General features: G+C 47.7%; 1 protein-coding gene across 4 annotated transcripts in view; it reads right to left on the reverse strand.

Annotated features, from left to right (window-relative positions):
- The window catches only part of ssbp2b (single stranded DNA binding protein 2b), an 810,931-nt gene that overhangs the window by 199,956 nt on the left and 586,730 nt on the right, over positions 1 to 24,245 (reverse strand). For all 4 annotated transcript variants that reach the window (XM_070885543.1, XM_070885533.1, XM_070885522.1 and 1 more), the window contains one exon: positions 973 to 1,039. In XM_070885543.1, the coding sequence (XP_070741644.1) occupies positions 973 to 1,039 (67 nt within the window). The remainder of the gene's footprint in view (positions 1 to 972; positions 1,040 to 24,245) is intronic.

Raw genomic sequence — 24,245 nt, forward strand, 5'->3', positions numbered from 1 at the left:
AAAGTGACTGGGGCAGACAGAGTGGGGGAGTGAGAGAGCAAGAGGGAGCAGAGAGGGATAGACAGACAGACTCGGGAAGAGAGGGGCAGAGAGAGACTGGGGGGAGGCAGAGAGTGGGGATGGGGAGAGGGAGTGAGGGAACTCAGGGAAAGCACAAAATGTTCGACATGTTTTAAACATGGAACGCCTCGTAAAACCGCTGAAAAGAACTGCCTGTGAAATATACTGGTCCGGAATTTGCGGTCAGCAGCGAAGCAAAGACATTTGTCGCTGACCCTAAAGTAAGCTTCGCACAAAGATCTCGCCACCTCTGTGGCAAGAATTTTGGGTATGCTGACGCATAATTAAAATCAACGCAAGATAATGGGGATTCCCAACAAAGAGCTGCAGTGACATCAAGAAACAAAACACAGCATTCTCACAGATAGCGAACCAGAAAGTGGGTAAGCTTCTTTGATTCTATCTTTTAAAAAATGTTAGTGAGAGCTAAACGAAGATTGGGGTTCTCACATAGGGAAAAGGTAAACCTGAAAGGAAGATGAACAAGCTTTTAACTTTTTAAAATTAAAATGGATAAATTTGACACTGCACAAAACTAAACTTAGTTGTTCGGGCCCATAACCTTTGCTTCGCAGTCAATACGCTGTTAAAACCCCAGTTAAACCTGAGCCAAATGGGTCTAACTTTTAATGGGGTATTTAACAGCGTAATTACTGCGGGAGAGCCAATGTTTTTGTCAGTTTCCATGATTTGACAGATTATACTGATTGCCGGCTCTGGGGGAGTGGGGTCCACAGTGCAACCTGTGAAGGACAAGTAAATGACAGACCACAACTTCCGCATTAGGCTGCACATGCTCAAAATCCTGAGGTTGCAATCAGTTTCAAAGGCGAAATAACAGCGAACGCTGCCAGTTCGTTATCATCAGGACCACATATTTTGGGTTATTGTATAACTGAGAAAGGTACTTGCCTTGCTGTCGCGTTGGGTCTATTCCACTGGGTAGCAAAGGTTGTGTTCCTGGGACTCCTCCAAGTGACTGTTAGGGAAGGGTGAAAAGAAAAAAAACAAACACACTTAACTGAAAATATATTTCTTCTAAGTTCATGTTCAACCAAAATCTTGGTAGACCAAATAGTAGACTCTTAGGCTAATTACATATTAGATGTAACTGTTCTGTACACATTTATTACTCTCAACCCTACCCGTTTAACACAAAAGTATAAGGGTAGATTCAGCAATTCTACAGTGTTGTAGTCTCATCTCCGGCCTGCACCTCAATCTAGTCAAATTCAGCACTGGCAGCATAGGATCACTGAACAAATCAAATATTCTGGAAGCAAAGAGTCATCATAATAATGGACATTAAGTTTCCTTTGACACTTCTTGCAACCAGGTGAAGATGTTGGTGAGAGACATTGGCCCAGAAATTCCTGTTTCTTCTTCCCGCGGGCGTTCGACTAAAAGTAAGAGAAAAGATGCGCACTTACCTTTTGGTCGAGATCCCGGACTCGAGGCCTCCTCTTCTTGCGCAACGGAGAGCGTTCACGTTGGGATGTCCGCAGGAGTCACATGGGTCTGGACACCCAATCACGGGTAAGTATTTTCTCATTAATAGTAATAGGAGTTTCGTCAATCTGAAACTCCTATTACTATGAATGAGAAAAAACCCCAAACACACAAACACTACATTAAACATGAAAAAAATACTTCACATAAATATACTAACAGAAATTAAAGTTGTTAGAAATATTTTTTAAGAAAAAAAAATGCTGATTTTTTAAAAAAGTTTTAATTATGGTTAAAAATAAATGTAATGTATTGGGCAGGGTTTTTAAAAATAATCTTTTTTTTTTACTTTCATTTATTTATATTTTTGTATGTTTTTAAACTCTTACGCCTGTAAAAGTAGGTTGTGCACCTGCTTTTATCAGGCACAAGAGTTTTGAGGACATTTGTTGGGCAAGATATGCGTAAATACCGCAATCTTGCCCGTGCAAATGTCCTCGCTCCCGATATGCACGAGATCTGTCATGCCAGAAACTTGACAGATCAGAAAAGCCGGTTTTTACGCGCTGAAAACCGGCTTTTCCGATGCCTTCCCGGGTCCATAGACACTCCATACGGACCCGGGAGGCAGGAATTTCTGGGCCAATAAAAACAAGCTATGTATTACCTGATGTATAGCCATATTATCCATAGAGCCATATTTGCCACAACAGGCAAATAAAAAAGGGAAAAAAGATAAAATGCCAAAAGGACAAAAAAAAGTCTAAATACTGCCAACTTACACATAGCATTATTGTTCACAGCACTGGCATGTAATATGGGGATGGACAATGGGGGAATACAAATACATTTTCAGGGTTGCTACTTCTTTAAAAAGTTATTGCAGATCAGAAAAAAACTAAATATGTGAATTGTCTGTAAATTGTCTTTCCAAAGCAATAGGTATATGAGTGCTCCATGCCTCTCGCAGATTTGGCAAAATGCCTAACAAATAGCCAATAAATTTTTGGATCTTCATTAGATGGCATATAGGTAAACATAATGCAGCACAGGGAATGAATATTTTGCAATAATTACATAAGGTCATCCTTTAGATTTTCTTCCCCTCCCCACAGTCCTCACACGCTTCTCCTAAAGATATTAGGGTGTGGTTCCACGTGTGCTTACAACCCTCTGGTACCTTACCTATGTGGCTAATCGTCATGTTGAGCCTAGAAAGTGGGTTTATATATGGGGCGTGCACAGATAATGTGTTGATTAACCCATTGGCTAGCGACTGCAATGAGACCTCAATGCATTTGTAATAAAGTCAGCATAGTTTATAAGATCAAAAAGCTTAAAAACCCATAAAAATACATTAAGATGACCTTGTACAGTGCATCAAAGAAGAGGTCAGCCATATGGGCAGACAGTCACTATCAATGAAACTCACTATTTATCCCAATGCTCACCTTTTATGGCAAGCATGTGGAGGATAATAAGGCTTCTGAACTTAATAACCGATGATGATGCGTTACCTTCAAGTTTACACCAATATTCTATACAAGCTTGTTGCTTTGTTTTGGTTTATTCTGTAAGGGTTATTTTTTTCTCTCTATTCAATTGAATATCCTTGCATCACACCCATCCATTGCCAATCTGCTCTGGAGATAATTATCCTTGCTGTTTTCATGTTTCCTTGTGGAGTACAAATTTAACCTCTATTTGGTGCTTCTCCATATCAATAACATTAGATAAATAATTCAGTATGTGGAAAATTGCAGGCACAAATCCAAATCACAACACTCTTCTGGTGTGCAGTAATGCACCACAGGAATGGGCTTGTTTTCCCTGCTTTCATTTTAGTCTTTAAAGTAACAATATTCATTTTTCAAGTATAGAAAGATGGGCTTTGTAACGTATGCACCTGTGGGTATGCTCACAGGTTTGTAGAGCTGTTGCATTGTAAGTGGCTAAGCCAGTAACGTGATGCTCACAAGACTCAATAAAACCCCAGTCAGATGGGTCTAGGCCATCCACAATGAGGTATACAGTTGTGAGCTTAGTGAATGAACTGGTAATGTGTAGTGTGATTGTTAAACCTTTGTTAATAAACCAACTAGTTCTTAATAGCAATGTGTTGCTATGAATTCTTAAGCAAAGAACCAATGAAGCAAATACATTACAGGGTTCTTAACTAATTTATATACACTTCAAGATTGGTGTCTCATTTAATTTCAGCAGCAATATCAAAAACCTAATATGAGGAGAATGCTTCTCATGTTGTATCACGATGTAGCAAATCCATCACCAATGTAACGTGCAAGACTCACAAATAAAAACGTTCAAGTCACTGTCATGTATTTCACCATCTTGCAATGACAATAGTTATGTAACTGTAACTCATGCACACTGTACCTGTACCCTTGAAATGCACACCCTGAACGCAGGGGGTGAGCTTGTGGGAGACACTCCTCACCTGGGTTTCCAGGTATAAAAGGGGAGGTCCCACCCAGGGACAGCACTCCTTGGTCCTGGGAATAAAGTGAAGGTCACAGAGTGACCGTGTCTGATATATACATGCCTCGTGTGAGTTTGTAACAAGGTGCAGAGACACTACATTTGGCGACGAGAAACAGGAATCACCGAACCACGAGGATGGCCACCGGTGGCACAGAGGAACGCTACAGTGTGGGTGAGGACTGGGACGACTTTGTGGAAAGACTCCAGCAGAGCTTTGTCACAAAGGACTGGCTGGAAGAGACAGCTGCAGACAAGCGGAGGGTGCATCTACTGACCAGTCGTGGTCCACAGACGTATGCGCTGATGAAAGACCTGCTCGCACCCCAAAAGCCAGCGGACAAGTCCTTCGAAGAGCTCAGCCAGCTCATCAGTGAGCACCTCAAGCCGGCAGGTAGCATACACATGGCCCGGCACCCATTCTACTCTCACCAGCGTCGGGAGGATCAAAGCGTCTCGGACTTCGTGGCGGAACTGCGGCGTTTGGCCAGTCTCTGTAAGTTCTCTGATGCCTGCAGGGGGGAGATGTTAAGGGACTTTTTCATCGAGGGCATTAATCATGCCAGCATTTTCAGGAAGCTCATAAAGACCAAGGACCTGACTTTAGAAGGAGCGGCGTTGATAGCTCAGACCTTTATGGCAGGGAAAGAGGAGACCAAGCTAATTTACGCACGCAGCCCTGGTTTTAACGTTGCGATGAACCAGGGACTTAATGTTGTAAAAGTGATACAGAACCCCACAGGCAGGCAAGGGCAATTCGACACCTCCCAGGCAGGCAGGCAAGGGCAATTCAACACCACCCAGGCAGCAACAAGCTTTCCAGGATGGGCCCGCAACAGGGACAATGGAAACGGGATCGGCAATTCACGCCATCACGATTAACAATGCATCCCGTGATGGGACCATTAACACCCTCCATCAGAGTGCTTAGAAACAGCCAAACGGGCTATCAGAGACGAATGCCTGGGAATAGTCCTTTTGTTAACAGCACTCTCAGCTCATGCTGGAGATGTGGGGGTAGACACACTGCCAAAAGCTGCAGGTTCCAGCTTTATACCTGTAGGATTTGTAATGTCAGTGGACACTTGGCCAGGATGTGCAAAGAGGCAGTAGCGAGGCTAGTCTGTGAGACAGAGGAACCAGACGAGGGGTCTGTAATGCAGGATGAGGCCTAGGGAACAACCATGGGTGCTGAAGTTCAGAGAGTTCATGTGGCTGACGTCCACAGTTCATATACTAAAACGCCACCCTTGATGATGAAAGTCTTACTGAATGGCATCCCGGTGCACATGGAGCTGGATATGGCAGCTAGCCAGTCACTCATGAACGCCCAACAATTTGAGAGATTATGGCCACACAGAGCTAGCAGGCCCAAACTGGAACGCACTGAGACGCAGCTACGTACGTACACCAAAGAGATCATCCCAGTGCTGGGCAGTGCAAACTTGGTGCTAACGTATAATAGATTACAGAACCGGCTGCCACTCTGGATTGTTCCAGAAAATGGCCCCGCGCTTTTGGGGAGGAGTTGGCTAGCTGAGATGAATTGGAAATGGGGGATGTGCACGCCATTTCATCTGTGGAGCGAAGTTCATGCTCGCAGGTATTGCAAAAATTCAAGTCACTCTTTCAACCCAGTGTCGGAACGTTCAAGGGTAGTAAAGTAGTGATACGCATCACTCCGGACGTCACACCAGTGCACCACAAAGCCAGAGCGATGCCGTACGTGATGCGTGAGAAAACTGAAAGTGAACTGGACAGGCTGCTCAGAGAGGGCATAATTTCGGCCGTTGAATTCAGCGACTGGGCAAGTCCCATCGTTCCCGTCCTCAAAGCAGGTGGCTCGGTTTGGATTTGTGGCGACTACAAAGCCACCATCAACCGAGTGTTGCTGCAAGACCAATACCCGCTTCCGAGAGCGGAGGACCTCTTTGCCACGATGGCAGGTGGAAAACTGTTCACGAAGCTGGATCTCACTTCGGCCTACATAACTCAGGAACTGGCGGAAGATTCCAAGCTTCTGACCACCATCACGACGCACAAATGATTATTTGTCTACAACAGGTGCCTGTTTGGCATTCGTTCGGCAGTGGCTATCTTTCAGCGAAACATGGAAAGCTTGCTCAAGTCCATCCCTGGAACGGTCATATTCCAAGACGGCATCCTTATAATGGGTCAAGACACCGAGGAACACCCCCGCAATCTGGAGGAGGTGCTACGCCGCTTGGAACGGGTAGGCCTGCGGCTGAAAAAGGCCAAGTGCATGTTTTTGGCCCCAGAGGTCGAGTTCCTGGTCAGGTGGGTGGCCGCAGAAGGGATCCGGCCCACTGAATCAAAAACTGAGGCGAGTCGCCGGGCGCCCAGGCCCGGCAACATGTCGGAGTTGCGATCATTCCTGGGACTTTTGAACTATTTTGGGAACTTTCTGCCGAACTTAAGCACATTGTTGGAGCCATTACACATACTCCTCCGTAAAGGTTGTGAATGGTTTTGGGGGGATTGTCAAGAATGGGCTTTCAATAAGGCGAGGAACCTGTTGTGTTCCAACAAACTGTTGACTTTGTATGACCCCTGTAAAAAAACTGGTTTTAACATGTGATGCGTCATCCTATGGGGTTGGGTGTGTATTGCAGCAAGGTAACGACTCCAACCGGTCGCTTACGCCTCCAGGTCGCTCTCCCAGGCAGAGCGTGGATACGGCATGGTCGAGAATGAAGCACTCGCGTGTGTGTACGGTGTGAAAAAGACAATTCGGTAGACAGTTCGAGCTAGAGACGGACCACAAGCCGTTAACATCCCTGTTGTCCGACAGCAAGGCTGTCAACGCTAACGCGTCAGCTCGCATACAGCGATGGGCTCTCACGCTGGCTGCGTATGACTACACCACATAGCACCGGCCAGGCACCGAAAATTGCGCTGACGCACTCAGCAGGCTCCCACTGGCCACCACCGAGGGGGCGTCGGAGCAGAGTGCCGAGATGGTCATGGCCGTTGAGGCTTTTAACACTGCGGGCTCCCCCATCACAGCCCGACAGATCAAACTCTGGACCAACAGGGACCCCCTCCTATCCATGATAAAGAAATGTGTCCTGACTGGGAATTGGGCGCCCGCACACAGGGCGTGCCCCGAGGAAGTCAGGCCGTTTCAGAGACGGATGGATGAACTCTCCATCCAAGCTGACTGCCTGTTATGGGGCAGCCGGGTAGTCATGCCCCAGGAAGGAAGGGAAGCGTTCATCAGGGAAGTCCACAGCGAGCACCCTGGCATTGTGTTAATGAAGGCCATTGCCCGGTCACATGTATGATGGCCGGGGATTGACTCAGACCTGGAACACTGGGTTTGCAGGTGCACGACGTGTGCCCAGCTGGGCAATGCCCCCAGGGAGGCTCCACTCAGCCCGTGGCCCTGGCCACCAGGCCATGGTCACGTGTTCACGTAGACTATGCGGGCCCGTTCATGGGGAAAATGTTCCTGATCGTAGTCGATGCATACTCAAAGTGGATCGAGTGCATCATATTGAACTCATGCACGACATCCATCACTGTGGAGCATCTGCGTACGGTTTTCACGACCCACGGCTTGCTGGACATCCTGGTCAGCGACAATGGACCGTGTTTTACCAGCCATGAATTCCAGGAGTTTATGTCGGGCAATGGGATCAATCACGTCCGGACAGCGCCGTTCAAGCCGGCTTCCAATGGCCAGGTGGAACGGGCAATCCATGTCATAAAGCAGGGCATGCTACACATCCAAGGACCCTCCCTTCAGTACCGCCTATCGCGCATCCTGCTGGCCTACAGGTCCCGGCCGCACTTGCTCACGGGAGTCCCGCCAGCAGAACTCCTCATGAAACGCACGTTCAAGACACGGCTGTCCCTCATTCACCCAGACCTGGCAGACATTGTTGAGGGCAAGCGCCAGTCCCAAACCGAGCTCCATGATTGAGGCTCAAGGGGGAGGTGCATAGAAATAGATGACCCGGTATTTGTTCTTAACCATGCTTTGGGACCCAAATGGATTGAGGGCACCGTAATTGGTAAAGAAACAGGATCATGGTGGTCAGACTAAACAATGGGCAGATATGCCGCAAACACTTGGACCAAGTAAAGACAAGGTTCAGCATAGACATGGAGGAACCGGAAGAAGAGCATGATGAGATAGCACCCACACCACTGCCAGCGTACGAGCAACAAAGACAGCCCTCAGCATGCACAGTCCTTGCGGCCAGGCCGTTCAGGCCGGAATCACCTCAAGTGACAGAGACGCGTGCTGAGGCTCAGCCACCAGAGCCACAACTGCGGTGCTCCACGAGAGAGCGTCGACCACCCGATAGATTTAACCTCTGAAACTAAAAGACTCAAGGGGGGAGGTGATGTCATGTATTTCACCATCTTGCAATGACAACAGTTATGTAACTGTAACTCATGCACACTGTACCTGTATCCTTGAAATTGAAATGCATACCCTGACCACAGGGGGTGAGCTTGCAGGAGACACTCCTCATCTGAGTTTTCAGGTATAAAAGGGGAGGTCCCACCCAGGGTCAGCACTCCTTGGCCCTGGGAATGAAGTGAAGGTCACAGAGTGACCGTGTCTGATATATACATGCCTCGTGTGAGTTTGCAGAGACACTACAGTCACAAACTTAATTGTTTGGAGTCTCTGAACCACCAGCATGATATCATCAAGCAGTTTAGAATACAGATATGTGATTAATAAAGAATGTTTAGCTTTGAATCCTATAGGTTGTTCAAGTCAATTCTCATTCATCAGCAATCGAGGATGATTGAACAAAGTCCGTACCAAGACAGCACATTAGCAGGGTATTCTTTCATTGTTTACTACATTTCTTGCAAATTGCTTTGCTATACAGGATCACTTTGCAGTTCAATGAAATTTAGTGAGCAGAGCCTGCATACCAAGCTATCTATCTATATTTTCATTTGAATTCTTATTGCAATTCAACACATTTGATTTATGTCCTTAACCACAATTGAATATGTAATGTTGGTATTTTGCAATATGTCACCAAATCCACACCATTTCTGCAAGACCAGTTTTTGAAAATTCAGCAAACATAAAGGGGAAATTTTGAACCTAATCCGCCCATTGGGAAACTGTTGTGATCAAGTGCAATGCATTGTTTTATACCCAGCTCGATTTTATTTTCCATTGCAGTTAATGGAGAATAATATTAGGCTAAGTGTAAAACTGGCATTCTACTCGATCCCATAGGTTTCCCACCTGGCAATTTAGGTTCAAATTACCCCCCAAATTTCTGCAATTTTATGGATTGGCAAAACCTTTGCCAGAGATTTATTTGGATATTTACAATGAAGATCCAGCACAAAAGGAATACACTCAGATTACACTTCCAGTAGTGCAAGACATTAACACTAACAAATTACTTTATGTACCTTTTTTATTTGCAGTTGCTTAGAGCAAAAGTCATTGTACAGATGTCTTTTTTATACCCTTTTAGGGGCCAGTATTTTGTGTCCAAGTTCTGGTACTCTTATAAACAGGAAGGAACCTGGATTCAAAATGAATTGCTAGAGTTATAATTAATGACTTTATCATGTTTATCCAAATGGCGTGGCATATTTTCAACGATTTTGTTGTGCAAACCCAAAAGTGCAGTATTTTTTGCTGATTGTGATGACTTGGAAACAAAGCCATTAATACTCAAATTAAGAAGTATTTTTACGATAGGACCATATATGTCACTCCCACTGGTAACACTGTGTTGTTTAAGAAGGGAGAAAAGGATAGACTGATTAATTATAGGCCAGTCAACCTTGTATCGGTGGTGGGAAAATTATTGGAAAAAATTCTGAGGGACAGTATAAATCGTCATTTAGAAAGGCACGGATTAATCAAGGACAGTCAGCATGGATTTGTTAAGGGAAAGTCGTGTCTGACTAACTTCATTTGATGTAGTTTACATGGATTTTAGCAAGGCTTTTGACAAGGTCACACATGACAGACTGATCAGAAAAGTAAAAGCCCATTGGATTCAAGGGAAAGTGGTAAGTTGGATCCAAAATTGGCTCAGAGGCAGGAAGCAAAGTGTAATGGTCACATCCTCCACACTAATCACATCTTCCCCTCCCCTCTCAGTATTCCGAAGGGACCGCCCCCTCTGCGATACACTGGTCCACTCTGCAATCACCCCCAGCACCCCTTCCTCTTCCCACGGCACCTTCCCATGCGAGCGCAGGAGATGCAATACCTGCCCTTTTAGCTCCTCCCTGTCCAGGGCCCAAATACTCCTTTCAGGTGAAACAGCGATTTACTTGTACTTCTTTCAATTTATTATACTGTATTCACTGCTCACGATGTGGTCTCCTCGACACTGGGGAGACCAAACACAGATTGAGTGAGTGCTTTGCAGAACACCTTGGTTTAGTCCGTAAGCGTGACCCCGAGCTTCTGGTCGCCTGTCACTTTAATTCTCCACTCCACTCCCACTTTGAGCTCTCCATCCTCGGCCTCCTACACTGTTCCAATGAAGCTCAACGCAAGCTCGAGGAACAACACCTCATCTTTCGTTGAGGCATTTTACAGCCTTCTGGTCTCAACATCATGTTCAACAATTTCAGAGCGTAACTTCTGCCCATATTTTTTTTCCCTTTCCTCCTTTTTTTACAACCCCATCTTTTTTCCTCTTTCCCATGGCAGCTGGTGATGATTCCGTCATTCACAACCGATCTAGACTCATCTTTTGTTTCTTAACTTGTTTCATTACTATCTCATGTTTGCCCATTATCCCTTTGTCTCTTAGATCTCTTCTGCCTTCCATCCAATCACAGACCTTCCCTTTTGTTCTTTCCTCCCCTCCCCCTTTCACTGCCCCTGCACTTCCTTAAGAATCTGTTACATCTCGAACTTTTCCAGTTCTGACAAAGGGCCACAGACCTGAAACATTAACTGTTTCTCTTCACAGATGCTGCTTGACCTGCTGAGATTCCCAGCATTTTCTGTTTTTATTTCAGATTTCAGGCTCTGCAGTATTTTGCTTTTGTAAAAGCGTAGTGGTCGATGGATGGTTTTGTAAATGGAAGGCTGTTTCTAATGGAGTTCCGCAGGGCTCATTACTAGGTCCCTTGCTTTTCATGGTATATATCAATGCTTTAAACTTCAATGCAGGGTGCATGATTAAGAAGTTTACAGATGATACAAAAAATTCGCCGTGTAGTTGATAGTGAGGAAGAAAGTTGTAGACTACAGGAAAATAGCGATAGACTGGTCAGATGGGCAGAAAAGTGGCAAATGGAATTCAGCCTGCAGAATTAGGCTAACCAACCAGGTAGCAATACAGTGGAGGAGGATTTCCGGGAGTGTATAAGTGATGATTTTCCAGACCAATATGTCAAGGAACCAACTAGAGAGCTGGCCATCCTCGACTGGGTGTTGTGTAATGAGAGAGGATTAATTAGCAATCTTGTTGTGCGAGGCCCCTTGGGGAAGAGTGACCATAATATGCTCGAATTTTTCATTAAGATGGAGAGTGACACAGTTAATTCAGAGACGAGGATCCTGAACTTCAAGAAAGGTAACTTCGATGGTATGAGACGTGAATTGGCTAGGATAGATTGGTGAATGATACTTAAAGGGTTGACGGTGGATAGGCAATGGCAGACATTTAAAGATCACATGGATGAACTTCAACAATTGTACATCCCTGTCTGGCATACAAATCGAACGGGGAAGGTGGCTCAACCGTGGCTAACAAGGGAAATTAGGGATAGTATTAAATCCAAGGAAGAGGCATATAAATTGACCAGAAAAAGCAACAAACCTGAAGACTGGGAGAAAGTTAGAATTCAGCAGAGGAGGACAAAGGGGGAAATAGAATATGAGAGTAAGCTTGCAGGGAACATAAAAACTGACTGCAAAAGCTTCTATAGATATTTGAATAGAAAAAGATTAGTGACGACAAATGTAGGTCCCTTGCAGTCAGAATCAGGTGAATTTATAATGGGGAGCAAAGAAATAGCAGACCGATTGAACAAATATTTTGATTCTGTCTTCACTAAGGAAGACACAAATAACTTTCCGGAAATAATAGGGGACCAAGGGTCGAGCGAGAAGGAGGAACTGAAGGAAATCCTTATTAGTCAGGAAATTGTGTTGGGGAAATTGATGGGATTGAAGGCAGATAAATCCCCAGGGCCTGATAGTCTGCATCCCAGAGTACTTAAGGAAGTGGCCCTAGAAATAGTGGATGCATTGGTAGTCATTTTCCAACATTCTATAGACTCTGGATCAGTTCCTATGGATTGGAGGGTAAACTAATGTAACCCCAATTTTTAAAAAAGGAGGGAGACAGAAAACTGGGAATTATAGACTGGTTAGCCTGACATCAGTAGTGGGGAAAATGTTGGAATCAATTATTAAAGATATAATAGCAGCGCATTTGGAAAGCAGTGACAGGATCGGTCCAAGTCAGCATGGAGTTATGAAAGGGAAATCATGTCTGACAAATCTTCCAGAATTTTTTGAGAATGTAACTAGTAGAGTGGACAAGCGAGAACCAGTGGATGTGGTGTATTTGGACTTTCAAAAGGCTTTTCACAAGGTCCCACACAAGAGATTAGTGTGCAAAATTAAAGCACATAGTATTTGAAATGTATTGACATGGATAGAGAACTGATTGGCAGACAGGAAGCAAAGAGTAGGAATAAACGGGTCCTTTTCAGAATGGCAGGCAGTGACTAGTGGGGTACGGCAAGGTTCAGTGCTGGGACCCCAGCTATTTACAATATACATTAATGATTTAGACGAAGGAATTGTATGTAATATCTCTAAGTTTGCAGATGACACTAAGCTGGGTGGCAGTGTGAGCTGTGAGAAGGATACTAAGAGGCTACAGGGTGACTTGGACAGGTTAGGTGAGCGGGCATATGCATGGCAGATGCAGTATAATGTAGATAAATGTGAGGTTATCCACTTTGGTGGCAAAAACAGGAAGGCAGAATATTAACTGAATGGTGACAGATTAGAAAAAGGGGAGGTGCAATGAGACCTGGGTGTCATGATACATCAGTCATTGAAAGTTGGCATGCAGGTACAGCAGGCGGTGAAGGCGGCAAATGGCATGTTGGCCTTCATAGCGAGAGAAATTGAGCATAGGAGCAGGGAGGTCTTACTGCAGTTGTACAGGGCCTTGGTGAGGCCACACCTTGAATATTGGGTTCAGTTTTGGTCTCCTAACTTGAGGAAGGACATTCTTACTATTGAGGGAGCGCAGCGAAGGTTCACCAGACTGATTCCGGGATGGCAGGACTGACATATGAAGAAAGACTGGATCGACTAGGCTTATATTCACTGGAATTTAGAAGAATGAGGGGAGATCTCATAGAAACATATAAAATTCTGACTGGATTGGACAGGTTAGATGCAGGAAGAATGCGCCCGATGTTGGGGAAGTCCAGAACCAGGATAAGGGGTAAGCCATTTAGGACTGAGATGAGGAGAAACTTCTTCACTCAGAAAATTGTGAACCTGTGGAATTCTCTACCACAGAAAGTTGTTGAGACCAGTTCGTTAGATATATTCAAAAGGGAGTTAGATGTGGCCCTTACAGGTAAAGGAATCAAGGGGTATGGAGAGAAAGCAGGAATGGGTTACTGAAGTTGCATGATCAGCCATGATCATGTTGAATGATGGTGCAGGCTCGAAGGGCTGAATGGCCTACTGCACCTATTTTCTATGTTTCTAAGTATCAGGTAATATATTTAGGGAGGGCTAGCAAAGCAATGGAATACACAATAAATGGCAGGATACGGAGAAGTGTAGAAGAACAGAGGGAGCTTAGAGTGCACGTCCACAGAACCCTGAAGATAGCAGGACAGGTAAATAAGGTGGTTAAGAAAGCATACAGGATGGTTTCCATTATTAGCTGAGGCATTGAAAACAAGAGCAGGAAGGTTATGCTCGAACAGTATAAAACACTAGTTAGGCCACAGCTAGAGTACTGCGTACAGTTCTGGTCACCACATTACAGGAAAGTTGCAATTGTACTATAGAGGGTACAGAGGAGATTTATGAGGATGTTGCCAGGACTGGAGAATTTTAGCTATGAGGAAAGACTGGATAAGCTGGGGTTGTTTTCTTTGGAGGTTGAAGGGAGATTTAATTGAGGTGTATAAAATTATGAGGGGCCCGGATAGAGTGGATAGGAGTCCCTTAGCAGGGAGGTCAATACCCAGGCATCCTAAATTTGAAGTAATTGGTAGAATGATGTGTCATGTAGGTACTTTTGGGATAACTAGCCACTAGATGGCGTCAGTGTTGGAGGCCATTAGGCTGCATGCACTGGTGTGTAGCCCAAGTATAAAAGGCCAGCCATTTTGTATATTAGTCACTTTGGGCCTTAATAAAGCAGAGCAAAGGTTATACCTCTTGGAGTTAAACAGTACTCAGTCTAACAGTTATTGCATACACAGCACTTGGCGATGAGGCAAGAAGAACCTTTGTATGCAAAAATGAGCACAATTGGATTACTGGAGTGATTTGTGGAAGGAGAAGATTGGGCAGACTTTGTGAGCCTTTGACACAGTTCTTCATGGCCAACAAAATGGAGGAGGTCGGCAATGTAGTTCGGCGCCGGGCGGTGTTCCTCACGGTTTGCAGTCCAAAAATTTGTAGTCTGATAAAGAATCTACTCCTGCCTGTGAGTCCAACAGAGAAAAGGTATGAAGAATTGTGTACACTGGTACAGGATCACCTTAAGCCAGACGAAGGCATCATCATCTCGAGATACAGATTTTATATGCATGTTCGCTCAGAGGGCCAGAATGCGGTGGAATTCGTTGCCGACCTGAGACGTCTAGCAGGACCGTGTAAGTTCGGGGCTGTGTTGGCAGACATGCTGTGGGACTTCTTTGTAATCGGCATGAACCACGAGGTGATCCTGCGTAAACTACTGGCGGTGGAGACATTGGACTTGAACAGGGCCATCACGATCACTCAGTCATGCATGACGACGAATAGAAGTCTAAAGCAGATATCAGTGAAAAATTTAAACTCGGCAAGTACTATAAATATGATTGATTCGGCGTTTGGCAGAGCGGCACATGGCAGGGCCTACTCGACTGCGTAAGCGAAACTTGTGGCTGCCCAAAGTCCGCCAGCGGGAATGCATCCGATTTCTCCGTGTTGGCGTTGTGGGGGAAATCACCAGCACCAGCAGTGCCAATTTAATCAATATAGCTGCAAAGGCTGTCTGAGAGTGGGGCATCTCCAGCGCAAGTGTCCGCAGATGAGCAAGCGTGCTGCGACACACCACGTGGAGGATGAAGATCAGACTAGCGTGGATCCGGATACGCAATCCGCGATACCAGAGGAGGAAGTGTATGGACTGTACTCGTTCCTAACAAAGAGCAAACCGATAATGATCAACGTGAAATTTAATGGGGTGCCGGTATCGATGGAACTGGACACAGGAGCAAGTCAATCGATAATGAGCCAGAGAGCATTCGACAAGCTGTAGGATACTAAGGCTGTGAGGCCCAGGCTGAGTCCAGTCAATGCCAAGTTATGCACGTACACCAAAGAACTCATAACGGTGATTGGCAATGCCACAATTAAAATGTCGTATGACAGTGTGGTTCATGAGTTACCGTGATGGATTGTACCAGGCAATGGCCCACTCTGTTTGGCAGGAACTGACTTGAAAAAATCAGATGTGACTGGAATGACATCAAGGCATTGTCGTCGGAGGAAGATACATGTGCCCAAGTACTGAGCAAGTTCCCCTCGCTGTTTGAACCAGGCATCGGCAACTTCACAGGAGCCAAGGTGCAGATCCACGTGTACTCGGATGCAAGACCCATCCATCATAAAGCTCAGGCATTGCCGTATATGATGAGGGAGAAGGTCAAAATCGAACTGGACAGATTCTAGCGTGAAGGGATCATATCACCTGTTGTGTATAGAAGAACTCCACGGGGCTGAGTACTGTGAGCTAAACTTAGCGTGACCTTAGTCTTTATTACAACTCCAGAGTGCCTAAACAACATGGCAGCCAACCTTTTATACTGGCCCTGCACGTGTGTGCAGGTGACCATTAGGACTCCAACAGTCGTGCCCTCTGGTGGCAAGTATTACATAGTTACATACATAACACCACTCCCCGCCGCCCCCCCCCCCCCCGCACAGTCTTCAGTACAAGTTATTTACAAGTTGAGGCAATCCGTAGCCCTTCACTCCCTGGTTGATCGTCTAAGTTCAAACCCTGGCGTGTGTGAGTTGGCCGGACTATTGCTCCACTGCACCGGAGCTGGTATGACTGGATTGTCAGGAACAGTGGGTTCATCCTTGTGATTGACAGCAAGGTCGATTGCTGGTTGGGTGTGTGTTGGTGGATCGTCAATGGTGATGTCCTCTTCAAGTCATTCCTCGTTATCAGTAAATCGCAATTTGGTCTGATCTAAATGCTTTCTGCACATTTGGCCATTTAACAGTTTGATTATAAACACCCTATTCCCTTCCTTGGCCAAAACAGTGCCTGCAACCCACTTGGGACCATGACCATAATTCAGGCCAAACACAGGGTCGTTAATATCAATGTCATTTGAAACAGCCGCACGATCATGGTACATGTTCTGCCGGTGTCGCCGGGTTGCCACGTGATCATTAAGATCCGGATGGACTAGGGAGAGCCTGGTTTTGAGGACTCTATTCATTAACAATTCTGGCGGGGGAACCCCACTGAGCGAGTGGGGTCGCGTCCAGTAACAGAGCAGAATGCGAGACTAGCGGGTCTGCAGGGAGCCGTCCGTCACACGTTTCATGCTCTGCTTGATTGTTTGGACTGCCTGCTCCACTTGATCATTAGACGCGGGCTTAAATGGAGCAGACCCGACATGCTTGATGCCATTGCGGGTCATAAACTCGTTGTAGAATTTACCAATATCTCGCAAAGATTCCAGGTACCTTTCCCCTACAGAGGAGAAGAATCCCTTTCTGGGCTTTTAAAATGAGTTTAAAGGGGCAGACGAAGCCTGCGGGGGATAAAAGGGGATGCATTCATGGAGACCCCCGCCCCCCACAGTGTTTGGACTCATAAGAAAGGGAATTCAAAATGGACCTAAATTACAGAAGCTTGAGATCCCCTAAACGTCTATGGGAAGGAGCATATCAATTTTAAGATTCTACAACATTTTGGCTGTGAAAAAGAGTTACCAAATACAGGAGGTGGAGCTAATGTCTGAAGCAAATTCGTGTATTAAGGATCCTAGGCTGTCTGGGGGAACTATTCACCCCCTAAGAGATAATCAAAATCATGGTCAGAAAAACTGGACAATCCTAAAACAGTGCAAAACCAGTGGTAGCACATTCTCACACCCTAATCGAGTTACTGCTGACAAAGGAGACATTTAAAAATCAATGGACAGAACAGTTTAAACAGAGCCCAAGAGATTTGATGGGAGATAACAGAGCCTTTTTTTGGGATACATCTATCCCCCAGTTTTACAAGGAAAGACTAGCAGAACACAGACTGTAACTCGCACAGACTCTAGCAGAACACAGAACTAGCAGAACACAGACTCGAAAGGAACACAGACAGACATAAGCAGCCGGAGCTGGGGAGTGAAGAAATGGAGTCGTGAAGGAACCTACAAGAAATCGTCAAGGACTGACTGAGCACGAGGCCCACGAAACGGAAGGCTGTCAGCAACCAAATTGACAAACCCAGGCTATCACAACCAGCGAAACGACCAACCAAAACCAACTCAGCAAAAACCGAAGAATCGACATTTATTTCCACTCTACAATCTACTTCTGAACGACCCAACGGGGGAGAAATTACCAAAAGGGACTAATTAAAACTATTCCTAACCAAAGAAAGTGGGTAGTTACCCCATACATCCAAAACGCAACTTAGCGCATCAACGGACGCACCTCAACCGAAGACTACGCAGTCCGAAGTCCTCTCCTCCGTCCGGGGTACGGCTCACCTAGAAGGCCAAGTGCAGCGAACCCCGAAACCGTGATTCACCGGCAACCCTGTCTAAAGGGATTGGTGAGCATAGCCCCTGAACCCTCAGAGCTATAACTTAGTTAGTTAGGGGAATTGGGAAGGGGGAGGCTGGGATAACTTGTGTAAATGTATCTGCATTCTCCTCTTTACCCCATTTAGAGTTTAAGCTGTATTCTTTTCCCCACAGGCTGTAATTTGACATTTTATTCAATGTGTTGTACCCTTCAGTGTGTATTGGTCTGTGTGTGTTATTAAAGGTGTGCCTTTTACTTCTTTTTAAACACAATAAAGCCATACCTGCTTCCTACCTTGAAACCGATTGTCTGTCCAAGTCTGTCACAGTCCCTTCATAATTTCAGTGTCTAGAACCAAGGGTGTGGGAGCGATTCGGAACCGCTCATATAAGGTCAGAAGGGAAAGCTGACCCCCTGCAAACCACCCCTTACATAATGGTGACCCAGATGGGACACTGGTACAAGGGACGTGATAAGAGAGAGACTGGTTTCTGGAAACGAAGCAAAATGGAAGAGGGGATTTCCTCGTATGTGTTTAAGAGGGTAAATGTGGCTAAGGAGTGGGTACTCGATCTATTGTATGCTGAGCGTCCAGAAGATGCTGCAGCTCAATGGACCGAGAGCAAGCACCATAAAAGGTTGATAGAGAAGGCCATTTGACTAATTTGCCTTCAGCAACAGATCCGGTTTCTAGATGAGGAGAATGAGAAATTAAAGGAAGTATTAAGACAGGCAGAAAAGAGGTCCAGCGCAAGGGCCACAGTCAGGGAAAGGCTGTGGACAGAGGTGGGACAGTTAAAGGAAAGTAGAGAGCTCACTAAAGAAAGGTACAAAACCCAACTGGACCTTTTACTGTGTCAGATTATTGAAGCCAAGAATAGCGAACTGGCATTGCGGGAAGAGAATTCCCACCTCGCCAAGCAAGTTAAAGAGTATGGGGAGAGGGTGAGAGACATTCAGGTAGCCTATAAGGTAGCCAGTACCAGGGAATTTGAGCCAGGAGACCACGGCCCCTGCCAGCAGCAGATCCAAAGCTTGAACCTTGCTCTATCCTGGGCTAAAGGCATGGTGTGCCTGATAAACCCGGGTTTAGCCCAGGAACACCTGGTTGGGCAAGGAGAAACCCCTCAGTCACCGCCTGCAGCTCCCAGGAATGGCCCGGGGCAGCAGAGGTGTCAGCCAGAGTGTGGGGCAGGCAAGGATTGCGAACTACCAACATCGGCAGCCCCGAGTTTTAACTCGGCTTGGCAGCAGGGGGAAGAGGGCGAGCCAATACAAGAAGGGCCGGAACCAGGGCCAATGCACCCGGTCCGGCAGCAGAAGTTTGGCCTGCCTGATGCCAATGGGGCAGCAGGACCCCTCGAAAGCAACTTCGTAGTCCCCCACGACACCCAAAAACTGAGGGCTATGATCGGCCACCTAAGTAAGCTCACCCAACAGGGGGATCCCTCGGTACACTTGCTGGAAGTGGAACACACAGGGGATATTAACGGGTGCGATGATTCGGAGCAGGCTAAGCTGTTGCTCTTCTCACTAGACACCAAGCTGTGCCATTCCCTCTCTGCAGACAGCAGAAAGGGGCGAAACACGTACGCTACGGTTAAGGAGGAGGTTCTAGAGGCCATGGGTATGAACGACGGGAGTCCTTTCTCCCGAGTGGAGAAAACAGTGCAGCTCTATGGTGAAACTCCACAGGCTTTCGGCGACAGGTTGTGGCCGGTCTACGAAACGGCATGAAGGGGGGTTCTTGACCGGGCCCACCTGAACCCTAACGAGCTGGCTCACTGGCTCCGCAGCCTGGTGGCAAACAGCTTACCTGGAGTAAAGGCAAAAGCCGAGGTCTGGTTCGATCCAAGAACCACAGAGGAGACAGTGGTCAGACAGTTGACACTGGCTTACCGGAACGGTAGAGGGACAGAGGAGCCCTCCTCTAAAGGGAGGGTCCATGAGATTAAACCCAGGCAAGGCAAGAAAGAGTGGCATCAGGAAGGTGGGAACCCTCCCCACAAAGGGGGCGAGTGTTTTGGGTGTGGGAAAAGTGGGCACTGGAGGAAGGACTGTAGGAACCCATGGAAAAAGATTAAGGGAAAGGCCACTTCAGCCCCAGCCCATAAGGCCGGGGCAGGAACACCCGACTCATATGAGACACTCATAGCCGCCCTTCAGATGCTCATAAACGGACAGGGAGCAGTAGCTATCGCAACCGGTCCAGTAGCCGGTACGGTAAAACCCTCTGCTCCAACCCACCCAGATGCATGACTAGAGCCAGCGCAGCCTGTGTACCTGTGTTCCCTCGAGTACGATGCCTGGAAGAGACCGTGCGTTACGATGGAGGTGGAGAAAGTGAAAGGGACCTACCAGCTAGATACTGGCGCTTCCAGCACCCTTGTATATGCAGATAACCCAGCTACCTCACCTCTATCGAACGGGGTCCCGTACAGTCGAGTGGGGTTCACAGGCAATGAGCTAACTGGTTTGTTTTCCATCCCGCTCACCATTCAGTTAGGGACACTCAAAACCAAATGGAAGTGTGTCCTGATGAAATGGGAGCAGAAGGGAAAAGGGATCCTGGGAGCTGATTTTATCAACAGCCACCAGATCCTAGTGGATCTCAGGAACCACTGTCTATGGGGAGCCATAGTGACTGACAGGGAAGGTGAGGTGGTGGTGATCCCAGAAAAAGGGGCCAAGGGAACATTGTGTACCGTGAAGCCAAAGGAGGGTTATGACTTGGAATTACTGGTCAGTAACACCCCAGTGGAGTACCAGGCATATGTACAGGCACACCTTGCAGCATTTGCCACCCACAAACATGACTGTGGTAGGGTAATGGGGGTGGAAGTTAGTAAAAAAGGGGACCCCATGACCAGACCACAAAAGCAATATAACTTCCCCAGGGAGGCAGAGGCAGACCTGACAACGGCGCTGGGATCACTGGTAGAGCAAGGGGTGTTAAGACCGATAGCAACCCATGTGAACTCTCCACTGTGGCCGGTTAAGAAGCCGGACAATTCATGGAGGGCCACCGTGAACTATCGAGTACTAAATAAGAATATCCCTGCCTGTGCACCCACTGTAGCAGCCGTAGCGGATCTCATAGGGAGTATTCCAGCATCTGCGACCACTTTCACGGTGCTGGACATTTCAAATGGGTTCTGGTCCATTCCTTTAAAATGGGAGGACCAGTACAAGTTCGCCTTTACCTTTAAGGGCCAACAATACACGTGGAACTGTATTCCCCAAGGCTTCCACAATAGTCCCAGCATTTTTCACCAATGCATGGCGAACTGTTTAAAGGGCTTTAGCAGACCCCAGCAGTTGGTGCAGTATGTGGATGACCTGCTCCTGTTCACCGATCAGAGGGAGGAGCATGGCCCACTGCTGGCTGAGCTGCTGGAGCTGCTAAAAGAAGGATTTAAAGTAAACCCCAAGAAGGCACAGATCGGCCAGAAGGAAGTCAAATTCCTGGGGCTGACTGTGCGCGCTGGGGAAAGGGCCATAGACAAGGCTAGAAGGGAGGCAGTACAGGAGTTACCAGTGACAGGGGTAAGATCCTTTCTCGGGCTCACCGGGTACTGCAGAGACTTTATTGAGGATTATGCAGCCACCACAGCCCCTCTGCTCAGGCTCCTACACAAGGGTGTAGAGTGGGACTGGGATGAGGGTTGCGAGGCAGCATTTAATCAGCTCAAGAAGGACTTGCAGACTGCGCCAGCCTTAGGAGCGATAGATGTAGGAAAGGAGTTTTTCCTGGAGGTGGCAGCCAGCGGGGACAGTTTGAGCTCAGTGCTGCTTCAAGAGTGGCACGGCCAGCTGAGGCCGGTGGTTTACTCCTCCAGGATCCTCACAGATGTGGAGAAGGGGTACTCCAACTGTGAGAGACACCTCCTAGCCACACATTGGGCAGTGAAAAGATCCTTGATCTTCACGGGAGGGTCTTCTCTAACACTCCTAACCCACCACACACCGACTCAGATGCTCCGAGATGGGAGGATTAAGGACGGGACGGTGAGCAGTGCCCGCATTGCTCGTTGGACCCTGCTCCTCTCCCAGATGGACCTCAGAGTAGAAGGCCCCCGCGAGCCAAGGCTCGCAGCCAACCTAATCGATCCAGGGAAAGCCCACAGGTGCTCCATAGAAGGGGTATGGGAGGTAAACATTGGCCTTCGGGCTGGGTTACACCCTACAGGCCGGGACATCTACGTGGACGGGTCCAGCACGGTATCTGCTGGCGAACAACTCACTGGGTGCGGAGTCTACGACCTAAGGGCAGGTATTGCTCTGGCAATCAAGCTCCCCAGCACCATGAGTGCCCAGCATGCTGAACTGTCCGCCGTAATGTACGTGGTGACCCACCCCGAGGAATTCCCTACCCCGTACACGATTTGCTTGGACAGTATGTTCACCTGCAATTCATGTATAGAGTACCTGGCTATCTGATCGAGTCGCGGATACACGTCTGCTAATGGGAGACCCCTGGCAATCAAGCCCCTGCTGGAGAAAATCATGACAGCGATGGGGGAAGAAGGAAAGGTCTACATACATAAGGTGAAGGCCCATTCAAAAACCGAACCCCGTGCAGAGGAAAACCAACAGGCTGACAAACTGGCCAAAGTAGGTGCCCGCACAGGAAAGTTCTGGGACCCCTATGACACCGGCCGCACAGCAGTGGTCAAGAATAAGAACAGGGCAGTAGTGAGTACAGGGATAGCCTTGGCCCCAGACTTAAAAACAGTTCAGGCACAGGACCCGGTCCTGAAAGCTGTCCTGAACGCACTAGCTAGAGGAGAGAGAGTAGAAGGTCCGTTCGGCACAGCAGCCATTACCGTTAAGGAAGGCATGCTGTTTAAAGAGGGACAATGGGTCGTGCCGCAACAGCACCAGAGGGAATTCCTAAAACTGGCCCATGAGGGTCCAGGAGCGGGACACCCCGGGCCTGAGACCACCTGGCAACGGGTAGAACAGGCAGGATGGTGGCCGGGACTCAGGGAGGACGTCCGCAAGTTCTGTGCGAACTGCCTGGTGTGTGCTGTGAACAACCCTGACCCCCAGAAAAGGAAGGTGTCCCTCGGACACGTCAGGAGGGTAGAGGGACCATGGCAGTCAATCCAAATTGACTACATCGGGCCCCTACCCACCGCCCAGGGAGGCCACAAATACTGCCTAGTCCTGGTGGACGTGTTCTCAAAATGGGTTGAAGCCTTCCCCTGCCGAACAGCCACCGCACTAGGGACAGCTAAGATTCTAGTGAGGGAAGTGTTCTCCCAGTGGGGACTCCAACACTATGTGGAATCGGACCAGGGGAGCCATTTCACTGGGCAGGTAATGCAGGCAACCCTTAAGGTGCTCGGCATTGAGGGGAAATGGCACGTTGCCCACAATCCAGTCATCGGGTATTGTGGAGCGTTTAAACCGCACCATTAAAGAAAGGCTGCGGAAGGAAACGGGAGACTCACCCCAAAAGTGGGTGGAGGTCTTACCGTTGGTCCTAATGGGGATCCGAGCCAGCCAGTCAAAGAGCACGGGGTATTCCACATACGAGCTCATGACTGGCCGGATCATGCGGACCCCCACCCATGTCCTAGCCCGGTGCTCACAGAAGGTCAGCTCAGAGAGGTGAACCGGGACCGGTTTGTCAGGAACCTGTTTGAACACCTCAAACAGATTCACTGGCAGGCTGCTAGTAACATGGGCAGACAGCATCAGGGGAACCGATTGCTGCTAGAACCCAGCAAACACCACGAATGGGAGATAGGGGACCAGGTCATGGTGAGGAACTATGCTCGGGTCGGGGTTTTTGAAGCATTATATATGGGGCCATACAACATTGTGGACAAGGCAAGCCCGATGGTCCATGCCATAAAGCTGCCCCGCCATACTAAGTGGTTCCACATCAACCAGTGCAAGCTGTACAACCCAGGGTCAGCCAAGCACAGAGGGCAGCTGGGAGGGGTGAACCGTCCTCAGGACAGGGACCCTCCGTTGGCCGCCCCCGACGGTGAAGGGCCCACAGGGAATGTGGCAAGCTCAGAAACCATGCCTATAGGGGCGGTGAATTGCAGTATTGGAGGGGCTATCCCACCCATCGTTTGGGATTCGGACGCAACCCCAGTAACCCAAGCCCTGAGAAGGACCCTCCGTACACCACGGCTAAAGATACCGTGGTCACCGGCATCTGGGCCTCAGCGATTCTACCCTAGGAGAAGGGCAGCCCGACAGGAAAGGCCGAAGG

Source organism: Pristiophorus japonicus, chromosome 1, assembly GCF_044704955.1.
Source record: "Pristiophorus japonicus isolate sPriJap1 chromosome 1, sPriJap1.hap1, whole genome shotgun sequence".
NCBI classification, from domain to species: Eukaryota; Metazoa; Chordata; class Chondrichthyes; family Pristiophoridae; genus Pristiophorus; species Pristiophorus japonicus.